This window comes from Python bivittatus, unplaced genomic scaffold (genome assembly GCF_059951505.1).
Source record: "Python bivittatus isolate LINGU-HERP-01145 unplaced genomic scaffold, Pbiv_v1 ctg000330_np1212, whole genome shotgun sequence".
Classification (NCBI taxonomy): domain Eukaryota; kingdom Metazoa; phylum Chordata; class Lepidosauria; order Squamata; family Pythonidae; genus Python; species Python bivittatus.
The window spans coordinates 18285647-18298308 of record NW_028277058.1 but is presented as its reverse complement, the minus strand read 5'-3'; the positions used below and the strand labels follow the sequence as shown (position 1 = coordinate 18298308).

The window sequence follows — 12662 nt, the reverse complement described above, 5'->3', positions numbered from 1 at the left end:
CCCGTCAATGTTATTTATTTAGCACTAAAACATGTGAATTACTTTACAATACCCAGATAAGACCCAATTATTTCTTTAAAAAACTTACATAAAACAAAAATTAAACACAAACCAGGGAAAAGATTAGGAGACGAGAAATCTGGGATTAGGATTGTTTTATATTTTACTTGCTTAAAGTATTGAACTGAGTGGCAAAACAGTTCATTTCAAATTAAATTTAAGTCAAAAGACAAATATGCATCATCCTTCCTGATTGTCAAGCTTCACACTAGGATGTAGAAGTTAATTACAGCTTTCCAGATACTTAACCCCTTATTTAGCAATTTGACTTAACTCAGCGCAAGACTCTCAGATAAAATTGTACTAGATTAGAATTGTTATTGCAGGGATGAATAAAGCCTTATACAAAACAGATGATTTGCCCTCTACAGTACAATGAAATCATATCAAAGTTTAAACTTAGTCCTGCCTTTCTGGACATTCTCTTGATGTGGGAGACAACTCCATGTAATAGTTTGCATAACAGTCTTCCATAGTCGAGGAATGGCTGGTTATCACTTACCTCCACACAAAAGAGAGTTGCTTCCTTACATGTGTGGGTGAGAGAAAGCAACAGAATATACATCTTGATTTCACTATATATAGGATTGTATTTCAGGCATATCAGTTACTGGAATGTTTTCCAAATGGCTTAGTTAGCTTTTCTACAGGAACTCTATTTAATAGAAGCTGTAATATTCTGTTTCTAAAACAAATAAGCTTATCTGTTTCCAGTCCTGCTTCCCATGGCAAGCTTGACATATGACTGGGCAACCCAGGTTCTGGAACCCTTGTCCAAGGAACAGACAACTGTCTCAGTGATGGAGGGGAGACAACTGCAGGGAATGAAATGGGCCATTAAAAAAACTACCACAAAAATATGTGGTCAGGCCATTGATGATAAATTTCAAGGAAACTGTACCCTGAGACCCTGTAGGGAAGGAAAGGGATAAGCAGGACAGATGGCTTGTTATCAGAGGCTCAGCATGGCAATAAGTGTGTAATGAAGAAACATAGGCCTCAACATCTGCTGTAATGAAAAATCACCAAAGTCATAGATGAGGAGCTGAGTCGTTTTAAATATTCCAGAATGTTAATCTGACCAGTTATTGTGACAGAGCTGCAACCCTTCCTTCCTAAAGAAAGTGGGAGTTCTAACCAGAAGTTGTGGCACAATTCTACCTGTTTCCAGGTAAGGGAGAGTAAGAGGGCAAAGTCCCAACCCAAGGTCCTCTCTGAGTCTGAATATATAGATTCTGCTCTTCCTGAGTATGGATTAGATCAACTGGGAAGGAGTTTCACAAGTATAATACATTGCTAATGCTTCAGAGAGGGGAGTTTTAATAGGACACTCATTTTGAAGTGAAAGGTTATCCACAATATAGACATAGGTCTTATGTGCAGTGGTTCAAATTTTGTTGAGCAAATAGCTGAGTCACTCTGTTAGATTCCAGCTCTGTAGTTTCAACTGCTGAAGTCTCAGCTTTGTGGGTTTGGAAGGGTAGGTGGAAAGAAAGAGCAGAGCATAGTGGCACCTTTCTTTTATGTCCATATTCTGCTACAATGCCTTAAATCTCCTTAGTACCCATGCGCACTTGGATGAAAGCTGCCGTGGGGTCTGGGATGCCCTCTTCAAACTGGTCAATAAAGCCTCTTTTATTCCATACCACGTCTTGAGCCAACAGCTGAAACTTAATAGCATTCTTGGGCAGTGAATAATTACTTTGTTGTAAGTGACAGATTTCGCAGTTGGCAGTCACTTGTTCGACTGGATTGTTCAAGTTAGCTCTCAGGCTTGCCACAAAATAGGTGTAGATGTGCAAATGTATGGTGTTCTGAATCAGAAGGAGAGTTCCCCATTTTACATCTCCCTCAGTTATGTGCTACTTACAAAACTTGTGCGTTTGTTCACTGAGGAAGTCATCTGTTCTCTGGGAAATGTAATCTTTATATAGAGTGAGGGAGGCAGTAAATTTGCTTAGATTCTATCATATTTCTAAGGCTGAAGTTCCCAAACTGTGCTGTGGTGCCATGGGGCACTACAGTGAACTCACGGGGCACCAGGGGATATTTAAAATTTTTGCAATGTCCATTTGTGAAGCTAGGTTTTGTGACATCATATCTTTGTGACACTAAGGTTGCTGTGAACCAAGAAAGTTTGAGAAACAAAAGAGGCTAGTATGCATTGTTGAAGAGCTACAACTGTAGCTTTTCCATCAACAGCTCCATGCTCACCACTTCGTTCTGATATTGAACAAAGGCATTAACAATTTGATCAACTTTTAGTAGGTAGTAAGGGGGTGTGTATCTGTAGTTTAATCCTTGATCTCTAGGCAATATGTCCCCCACCATAGCAATGGGAGTTAACCTGTCAAGCTTCATACCAGGACATAGCAATACAACTTAGCTCTCCAGACCCTTAATATTTTATTCAGCAATTGGCTTTTTTTGGCAGAAAACTCTCAGACATACATTGATATATATAAATCAAATCAAACTTATATTATCGCCTTTAGGCCAGAAAATACTACAATAACAATACATAAACCTATAATAATTATTAATAAAACTAAAAATTAATATAAACTAAAAATTATAATGTTAATCTTTACTCTAGACAAGGACAAAGCCTTATATACAACAGATGGTTTGCCCTTTGGAGTGGAATGAAATCAAAGCCTAGGTCTGCATTCCAGAGTTTAAATCCTAGGCTTTTTTGTCCCGCCTTTCTGCTTGGACATTCTCTTGATGTGGAAGACAGCTCAATTATGTTTTACACGATAGTTCTCTCTAACCTGGGAATCATGGTTGCATTCACAGGTTTAGGATTGCACACTGAGATTAACCAAAATCTGAGGATTTCTCTTCAGTAATTTGATTGTCCATCATTATTTAATCAGCATTTTATGATAGGAATGGATGTGATAAAGGAATAGAAAGATATAAAAAAGAAGTCATATTAGTCTGTAGCAGCTGTCTATACCCAGGGAGGCTGGAAGGGCAAGCAATATAATTATATTATATTACTTTGGGAAATCTTTCATGCCTTTGCAGCAGGTGTATCTTCAGATTTCTTATTTTTCCAACTGATTCAGTCTTTTCTCATTCCAGTGTGTTACTTTAGTTACCTCATTCTGCTTCTAGAAGTTTCATGTATTGTTGCTACTGTCTGTGCTGTATCTCTCTAGAACCTACTTGTAGATTTAATGTCACTTCCTTTCCTGTTACTCATCTTGCCCAATTTTGGTCCTCGTTCTACAGGCTGTTTTATTTTAAATTGAGTTTTCAGTTCTGTGTTTTACTACTGTGTGCAAATGTATTATATAATTTACTTTGCTGTTTGATTTCACTGTGATCTTTTTACTTACCGTGTATTGGGTGTGAATTATCTGCATTTCAGAAAGCAGATTCATGGTAGCATAATAAGTGGTACCTATGAGGCAGAGGCAGTGTTGCAGCTGACATTGTTTATCCTCAGCCAATCTATTTGTCATCAAAAAGACAAAAAGACTTTTAACTGAGCACATCTCTGTATTTAAATAGTACTTTGGAGCAATCATAGAAACTTCACTATTTTGGTATGAGGTGATGGAAAACTACAAATGGGACAGTATTTGCTGTATATAGTTCTCACAGCCATGGGATCCCTACTCTTAGTAGCTAGTATCAGCCATTCAATTTCTACTCCAGAGAGGAACCTTTTTTGAAACAAGCAGCAGTAACTAATTTATGGCAAATGCAGTAGAACAAATGTGTGGCAACTAAGTGTCATCCCAGAAGAGCCCTCTGATGTGATGGAGTATATGCTACTCATTGTCTTGAAAGAGACAGTAGTATTTCTGTGGCAAGTGTTGGAAGTAGCAGGCAGAGGCAGCAATCTCAGGTGTCCCTTTTAATTCTGCCTCATTACTCTTGTGGCAAAGGCAGTGATTTTGAATCTCTATATAAGAACTGGGATTTTATAAGGGATCACTTCATTGCACCTCAGGTACAATACCTGCCTGTACTGTAAAACATAAATACTGCACACCTACTTGACTGTTCCTGTCCTTGAGAATGCTGTTCATGTCTGTCTTGTAAGGAGCTAAGAAATCATCATGCAATAATAAAAATGCTGTTGTAAAGTAGAAGGAGCAGGAACAGTCCTCTCTTAGCCTATTTTTTCTCAATAAACAAAATTAGAATTTTTGGCAGACCACAACAGTTAAACCTGGAACCAGGGAATCGTAGCTCTAAAGAGTGAAATGGATCCCCATCTGCACTGCCATTGGATGACAAAAAATTTGGCCAGATGGAGATTGTTTAGGTTTGGCTGCTCAATAGAGCTTGTAGTCTATTATTGTACATTATGCATGGTTATTTTGTATCACCTTTAGCACAACAATTATACCACCCCAGGGTAGCCAAAGAAAGTGCTGACTCAGTGATAGAGGACAGATGGTGTTCTTCACCTGATATTTGGAGCTTCAGTGAAGGGCCTTGCCTGCATTAATTGGAATTATGTGCACAAGGCGTTAGGCAGGATTGCATGCCTTCCTCCATCCTTCTTCCATTTAGTTGCCATAAAAAGGACAGTGATTCAACACTGTATTTTGCACTATGCTGTTCAAATACAATTCCATGATATAAAATAGGAACTATATTTCTTGGTAGATCAGGGATTGCTTGGTAAAAATAGATTGTTGCTAAAATGATAGGCATGAAAGTTCCATTCAAGGCAACAGAGATAGAGTGTAGGTTCAAAAATTAGTTGGAAAACATTTGCTGGATGCTCACATAAACATCTGTAGCTCTTTACACTAAATTTGGTAAGCTATATAAACTTAGAAGAGGTAACCGTGATTCCTAATTTCTTCAGGTGGTATTAACATTTTTTAAAAATAAGAATCATATCACAAATGGGAAAATGCCTCTTGCTGGCAGATAGACGTTATCTCTTTAGAAAAGTCTATGACTGCAAGTTTTATCTAAACTATAAAGCAACATATGAGAGGTACACCATAAAGTAACTCAGTCTGTCTCTGATTATGCCATCTACAGCTGTTGGCAAACCACAAGACCAATAGAAAAGTAGACCACAACCATTCAGCCTGAAAGCTCATCACTACGATATTAGTTGTGTTTCAGTAACAATCAGTTATAAACACAGAGTTTCAGATTTCCAATCTGAGTTTTGGATTCAGCCGTGAGTTGAGTTGGTCAAGCTCCAAGTATGTCTGAAGCAAACTGAATGCTTTCTGAATTACTGAATTGGATACCTGACTGAATTTTGTAATTACTGCTTACCCTGACTCAAAACTCAAATACTGTTTTTTAATTTAGCTATTTATTGATGTTTGTTTTTAACTTCCAGTGTAAAGGTTTTAGTAGCTGAATTCCTTTAGTTCAATCTACTGTACATGTCTCTATCTTATACTGTGATTATTGCTCATATATATCTTGAATTTTCTCTCTATGATATTCCAAAATATTATATGCTAATTGGGCCCTTTTAGAAAAGATAACATTAATTTTGTCTTCTGTATACCCATTATCTGTTGGGTATCATTATATCAATTAAATGAATGACCTATTTGACTTCAATTTAAAAGCTCTTCTTGATATTTGCAACATAATTATATTAATATATTGAATTTGAAGAGTAATATTTTTGTCATTTGTTTTAGTAGAAAAACACTGTATTTGTTTAAAACACTTAAAAACACAATGTATATTTTTCTTCTACACAAATGTTCTGCCATTAATCCCAGTTCTGTTTCGCACAACTCATCCTAGTACTTGACGTGTGTTTGTTTCTTAGGCAAACGTGTAAAACCATTCAAGAACAAGGAGATTTCTGCAGTGCCTGATGACAATTTTTGATTATTCCACACACACAAAATATTCTGGCTCCACGTTTGGAGCAATAGTTGTGATGAATCCTAGTCTTGGTCGGATTCTCAGGAAGGGTCAGAAGGTACGTTGAGGAGGACACAGTCAAAACTACTCCTGAAAGATGCTCCAGCCTTGGTTTGTTATCAAAGAACAGCAGGTGTGTACAAATTCAGGTAGTTGTAGCAAAATTTAAGCTATCAGATTGTTTCTTAAATATATTTTATTTATTCTTTCATGAAAGTATTTGTTAAACTGCTTTACAGCACTAAAGAGGAGACCAAAAGCAGTTTAAATAGCAGAACAAAAACAAATCAAATGCCATAACTTAACTAAAATTCAGATGTGAGTTGGAAACCTTTAATTATATTACATTATAAAAATCAGGGAGATAAAATTGTTTTCACTTCCCATTTAAATGCCACTATTCCACCTTTGAGAGAAAATTTTATAATTGAGGTGTTGCTATCAGAAACACCTTCTCTCACTAAAATGCAGAGTACTTTTTGATTAAAAAATGTAAATCATAGAAAATTTTTCATTTCTAATAGGGAAAAGCATTCTGGGGTTACCTGTGGTGTCACTTTAAAAATAACATTGTGCAGCCCCCATAATCTACATAATGTATTTGTTATCAAACAGATTTTGTGGATTTTATAGCTTGTACCCTGAGAAAATATTGCCGTCTGTAATTTGCTATTAATAAATTTATTTGCAGTTAAAAGCACTTAGTGGAACTTTCCTATAGGAAGATGTACTCTCCTAAATACACAACACACACACACACACACACACACCAGTGTTTAAACAATCACTTCTTATGATTTGTAGGATGGTATATTTAACATGGTAAAATGTGTATAAAGATGTATGCTGAATCTACAGGTAGTAGATCAGTATGCATCTGCAATATATATTGAGGGTGTACTTTCATTAAGGGTTGTGGTGTGCATTGCTTCCTAGAATATGTTTATATCAAGAGTGTGTGTTCTGGCTTTGGTGAATGCACTTGTGTTATACAGTGTACAGATCTTAGACATTGTACTTTTTTGGAGAAAATATAGTGATTTATTCCATAGCAAAAACAAAACAAAGCAATTACTTCTTCTAAGGCCTTTTTCTCCCATTTAGGATTACCTTCTTAACTACCTTCCTGTCTGCTGCCTCATCACTAGAATAACTCTAGGCAGATCCTGACTATTGAAGAGAACTTTGTTTTTCCCATTGACTGTTTTAGGCTAGGTTAGCTACTATATGGATGGAAGTGATACTTTCAGTATTTGAACCACTGCATATACATTCATTTCTGTTTTAAGTTCCACTCCAACTTTAAGATAGTTAGAGTACAGAATCCTGGATATGTGTAAGTGATCAGTTTCCAAAATGAAATGTGCCAGTCTTTAAGCTTTCAAGAAATCTTCATCTTAACTGAAAAGCTTTCTTCTTAATTCACTGATACATAATGAGGTGATACAATTTGCTCTACTTTGTGGAAAAGGCACATTTTAATATCTTAAACTTGTTAAATAAGATATGGTCAATATAGGCACCATATTTTTTTTTATTTTACTGATTTCATTTCATTATTTCCAGTATTTATACACTACCAGACTCTTCAAAAGTCTCCTGTTTACAGTATAACCAATAAAAATAATAAAACCAAGAGATAATGTAAAACCCAATTATGCCAATGTAAACTGAATTGTACGTAAAAAAGAATAGACAAATGGACAGTAATGGGGCACTCATGATTAACATTCAGAAATGTATTCCTGCTGATCTCCCTTACAAGTTCATGTTATACAAAGATCCTATGTTGCTATCATTGGTAGAGACAAAGCAAAATAATTGGGCTATTATATTTTCAGTTTGTTGTGCTGACAATTTTTGATACAACCTAAAATACTTTTAGACTGATACATATTGAATGTGGCTAATAATGCTAAACTATTTTTGAATCAAGCATACTTCCTTTTTTCCATTTTAATTAATTAATTTAATTATAGTAATATAATTAAAATGTGTGGCCTTTTTATTCTCTGCTGAAGAGTCTCATGCTGTCCTTTACACTCAGCCTTTTTATTCAATTTTTATTTAATATTCAGCTTAGAGAGTTCTAATGGATTTGAAAGCTTGCCCACTTCTTTGTGGACTTTTATTTAATAATTTAAACTATTTCTACTGTGCAGGAGATATTACATTATCTCTCTCCTTTTCTAGTGGATCAAAACTATTTTTGTATTGTTCTGATTTCTCATGAGATCTTGACCTTCCATTTAGCCCAATGAATGCTAATATTACTTACTATTCATTTAGCATTGATTTAAAATTATTAAAGCAGATATATATTTTAGAATGAATAAGTCTTTAATTGAGGCTGTGATATTTGAGAACTTTAGTTAGCTGAAAAAAATATAACGATGACACTACTAAAGAAGAAGCATTTGTAAGTATTTCTTAATGCACCTAAGGAAAATTCAATAGTGAATAAAAGTCCTACCTTTTAAAATTAAAATCAGATTTTAGTAGACATAGTTTTCTTCCTTTATAAAGCTCAAAATAGCATGCATAAGATTTTTGTGTAATTTTCCTTCTTGCTATTAATCTGATTTATACATACTTAGCTTGAGGAGGTATGTTATGTCATGTGTATTCAGACTACTGGATCCACATTAGAAAGATTAGAAGCCAGAAGGGAAGGAATCACCTTGAAAGAAGCCACAAATTTTAGGAATTTGCATGACTTTCCAAAAATAAAATGGACAGTGAGGTGTGTTAGATAAAGCACATGCCAATTCTTTAGAAAGAAACAACCTATGAATTAAAACAAGGGAGTTGGTAATTAGATTAAAAACAGGAAGTGTTGGTGAAGAATAACCAGAATTCCGTTTTCAGTATACGATAGTTGACGTGCAAGAAAGCAGAACTACTTTATCGTGAGCTAAAAGTAAGGTAAACAAATTCCATTGTGGTAAGAGACATTGATTAATAGGATGAACAAATTCAGCTGAGCTAGTATCTGTCTTGGTGATCTTGTCATCTGACGGTTTGCTATATGGTTATTGTCAAAAATATTGAACTGGTTCTCCTTAAACTGTGTTTTGCCACTAAAGTAAATCTGGAGAATGTTTAGCTTAGACAACTATTCTTTCTGGCTCCATTTCTAATTGTAATGTAGCTTGAATTGAGTCATGTGGAGACCAGGAGAAAACTAGGACGAGTATGTGATTATACTGTGGTGTCAGGTATAGCCAATGTTTTAATACTGTATTCTGTAAAAATCTGCTTCCCAGAGCCCAGACTAATAGGGTTGCTATATGAATTTTTGAATTGACTTTTGCTTGGATTATTGCAATGACCACAAACTAGCCTCTTCATTTTGAATTTCTATTCTGAAATTTATTCAGTTTTTTGTATTCATTTTATTAAACAGCAGTATCAGCGAGAAAAATTTAATCACACAGCCTAATGAAATGCAAATCTGAATCCACCCCACTCTGTCCTAAGCACCAAAACAGCTTATATATTAAATTTCTGCAAGAACACTAGCAAAGTAGTCAGAAAATTCCTGGAATACGTACCAATGAGCATCACTGACATCTTTTACTTTAAAAAGCTAAGTGAACAGTGATATAGAGTGGCCAAGATATTTTCCTCATAGGAATAAATTTTTTTGCATGAAAGGTCAAACTGAAAATAAATTTAGAATTTACATGTTTTGATGTAATTAATAAAACATACTAGTTATTTGCATAAGTGTTTTAGTTGACAGGAAACAAATGCAAGACATTTTGTCTGTTCTGGGATTACTTGTGCGTGTGTGTGTATCATACTTATTTTTTAGGAGAAATATAATAATTTGGGATGTTTTTTGATTCAAAGCCTTTTTATTTCTTGCATTTTCAGCTTATATCTCCAGTCCTATAGATATTTATATTAAATAATAAGTTCCACATTTTAAATTTTACTATAGAAAGCTTGTTAGCTAACATTGCACCAAAACAAAAACAAAACAGTGAATAACACCCAATCCAAAAAGTTAACTGTTTTTCATTATGAATCATTGGGAACAGCATTAATATAGTCTCCTTTGCTTACATAGCCTCACATATTGTTGTTCATTTGTGGAAAATATGATGTTCACTTTCCAAAATTCTTATAATGAATGCTTCCCCATCTGTTCAGAAGTGTGTTTCCAGAAAAACGTCCAGTCTACGGAGTGTGAGAAATCATCAATATCTCTTTCTGGTTGTGAGAATTCATTCTAATCCAAGACAATGTGGATTGCTTATAATACTCAGGAATTTAGTCTTTTTTTCCCCTTTTCATTTTGAGGTAATCCCTATGCATGTTGTGTCAGGAGCAGTCTCAGAAGAGTGAGAAAATTTTCTATTCTGTGATGGCTGTACATAGTGTTAGTTCAGACATCATGGATGCATGTGCATTTGCGTCCATTCACATGTAGTTATGCACTGTTCGCTTCGTTCATATTCACATATTATAATTACGCAGGAATACAGACATTATCCCTCTTCTTCTCCCTCCATTGTCCCTTTTTTCCCAGTGATTCACTATGGTTTTCCACCATTAACTGATTGACTAATCAACTCATTGGTAGGTACTAGGTTAATGATACAAGAAACTAGCAATCTGTTTTCTGTTGGCCAGCTAATCATATTAATTACTTAGCCAAGTATGTTTTAAAACCAAAGGTAGCCCATCTATTTTTATTACTAGCTAACAGAAAGGAATGGCCCTTTGAAATTGTGTTTGCCATCCATATTTTTTATAAGCTTCTATAAGTGCATCTAGTTAACATTTTTAAAAAATTAAAAAGCAAGAGAACCAGTTTGGGGTACTGGTTAAGGTATCAGGCTAGAAACCAGGAGACTGTGAGTTCTAGTCCTGCCTGAGGCATGAATTTGGCTGGGTGACTTTGGGCTAGTCATTTTCTCTCAACCCTAGGAAGGAGGCAAGGGCAAAAATACTTCCAAGAAAACTGCAGGGACTAGTCTAGGGAGCCGCTAGGAATCAACACTGACTTGATTCCTAGCGACATCCACCCCCAAATGTAAAAATAAGGGCCATTTTTTATAGTGGGAGTAAAGATCTTGCACATGCATGCATGCACACATTTCCCACATCTGGATCATATTTTCTTCACTTATTTTATTGTATGACTTTCATTAGTATCTTGAGTTCACAGCTACAACATAATGTCCTCAGTACCTTAACTTCAGTGCTTTCCTTCCATATTTCAGTAAAGCAGTTAAAATCTAGTTATTCTATAAAATGCAGAAGGAGGGCATGCTATGGTTAAAGGTTTGAACTTGGCAGACCTGTGTCTTTGTACATTTTCTTTTTTTGTATAATTTTGATGCTGTATTTGGTTTATGTTATGGGTGCATTTATTATTTTTGGGGGGTTGGTTTAAGTGTTAGCTGCTCAGAGCCTCTGAGAATGGAGAATATGCAAATAAGGTAAATAAATAACAAACAATATTTTTTCTGTCATGTAATTCATTGATTCCTGACATCTCCTTATCTAATACACCTGCTGCCTTGGGTCTCTTTTCTTGATTCTCCCTTGCATTTTGTTCCTGAGAAGTAGAAACTAATAAAACACAATTTGGAAAAATAACCTCTCATTTCCTACCACAGCAAAATAATGTGACACAGATTCTATAGTGATTAGGAAAATTGGTTTCAGATACAGGGATGGCCAAACTCAAAGATAGGTGCATAAAATATGATAGCAAATAAGATTGAACCCAGTTTGTCTTCAATCTGTATAAAGCAAATATTTGTTGATAGAATATTTGATAGATAGAAGTATAGGAATATTAGGGTTTTGTATTGCTTTCCTCTTTCTCTCTCTCCCTCCACATTATCTTCTTATTACTGTTTTCCATAGGGAATTTATTCTGACAAGATCCCCACTGTGAGTTAGAATCTTGTAGAGAGGATTGTATGCTTTGGGAAGACCTTTGTTCCCAATTCTATCCATGCTATGTTTAAAATTCCTATATTTCTCCCTGTTCTTTGTAGAACATTTTCATCAATCCAGTTCAGACACACAAGTTGATTATCTCCAGCTTTTTCCTGCTTCAGAAGCAGTCACAGCTACTGTATGTTCTACAATGGTTAAGTAATAAATTTCTCTTTCAGGGGTCTTTCTGAGTTACTTACAGGGTAAATGATGAAATGCAGGCTGAACATGCATTTGTCCAACTTTAGCTGAGGTGTAAAATTATTTTAGATTTAATTATGCATTGTTGTTTTAACTAGTGAGTTCATATGCAATTATGCTTGGCTCATGGCAGCTATTCACAAATTTAAATTAAAAAGTCTTGAAACAGCAGAGTAATTATACCATAATTGCACATTGAGGACACAGAAAATGAAGAAAATCTAATTCTTTGTATTTATAATATAATGTATGTTGAAGAAAATATACTATTTTAAAAAGAGCAATGTCTTACGAAGTATGACAAGTTAATTCATATAAATATTTCAGGAGTTATATCGTTTTCAATCTGTACTGCTCAACAAAAGGCAAACGTTCATTTTCAGATATATTAATAATTAATTTAAAGTTGATTGGAACTGATTACAGCACATTTGGAATGTTAGTGTTCTCCAAGGATTTTTAAGTTCAGCTCAGTGCTGCTGTCAAATTCTCTGTTTCTATTAAAAACTAAAGAAATTGGCACAGGCCTGTACCTCCAGCTGCTCTATTGGAAAGCTTCCACA

At 35.0% G+C, this 12662-nt stretch overlaps 1 protein-coding gene across 1 annotated transcript in view; it reads left to right on the top strand.

The window, feature by feature from the left end:
* TAFA2 (TAFA chemokine like family member 2) overlaps positions 1-6016 on the top strand; it is a 114158-nt gene extending 108142 nt beyond the window's left edge. The window contains exon 5 of the mRNA XM_088141532.1: positions 5840-6016. Within this exon, the coding sequence (XP_087997658.1) occupies positions 5840-5851 (12 nt within the window). The 3' untranslated portion in view covers positions 5852-6016. The remainder of the gene's footprint in view (positions 1-5839) is intronic.
* The last annotated feature ends 6646 nt before the right edge of the window (positions 6017-12662 follow it).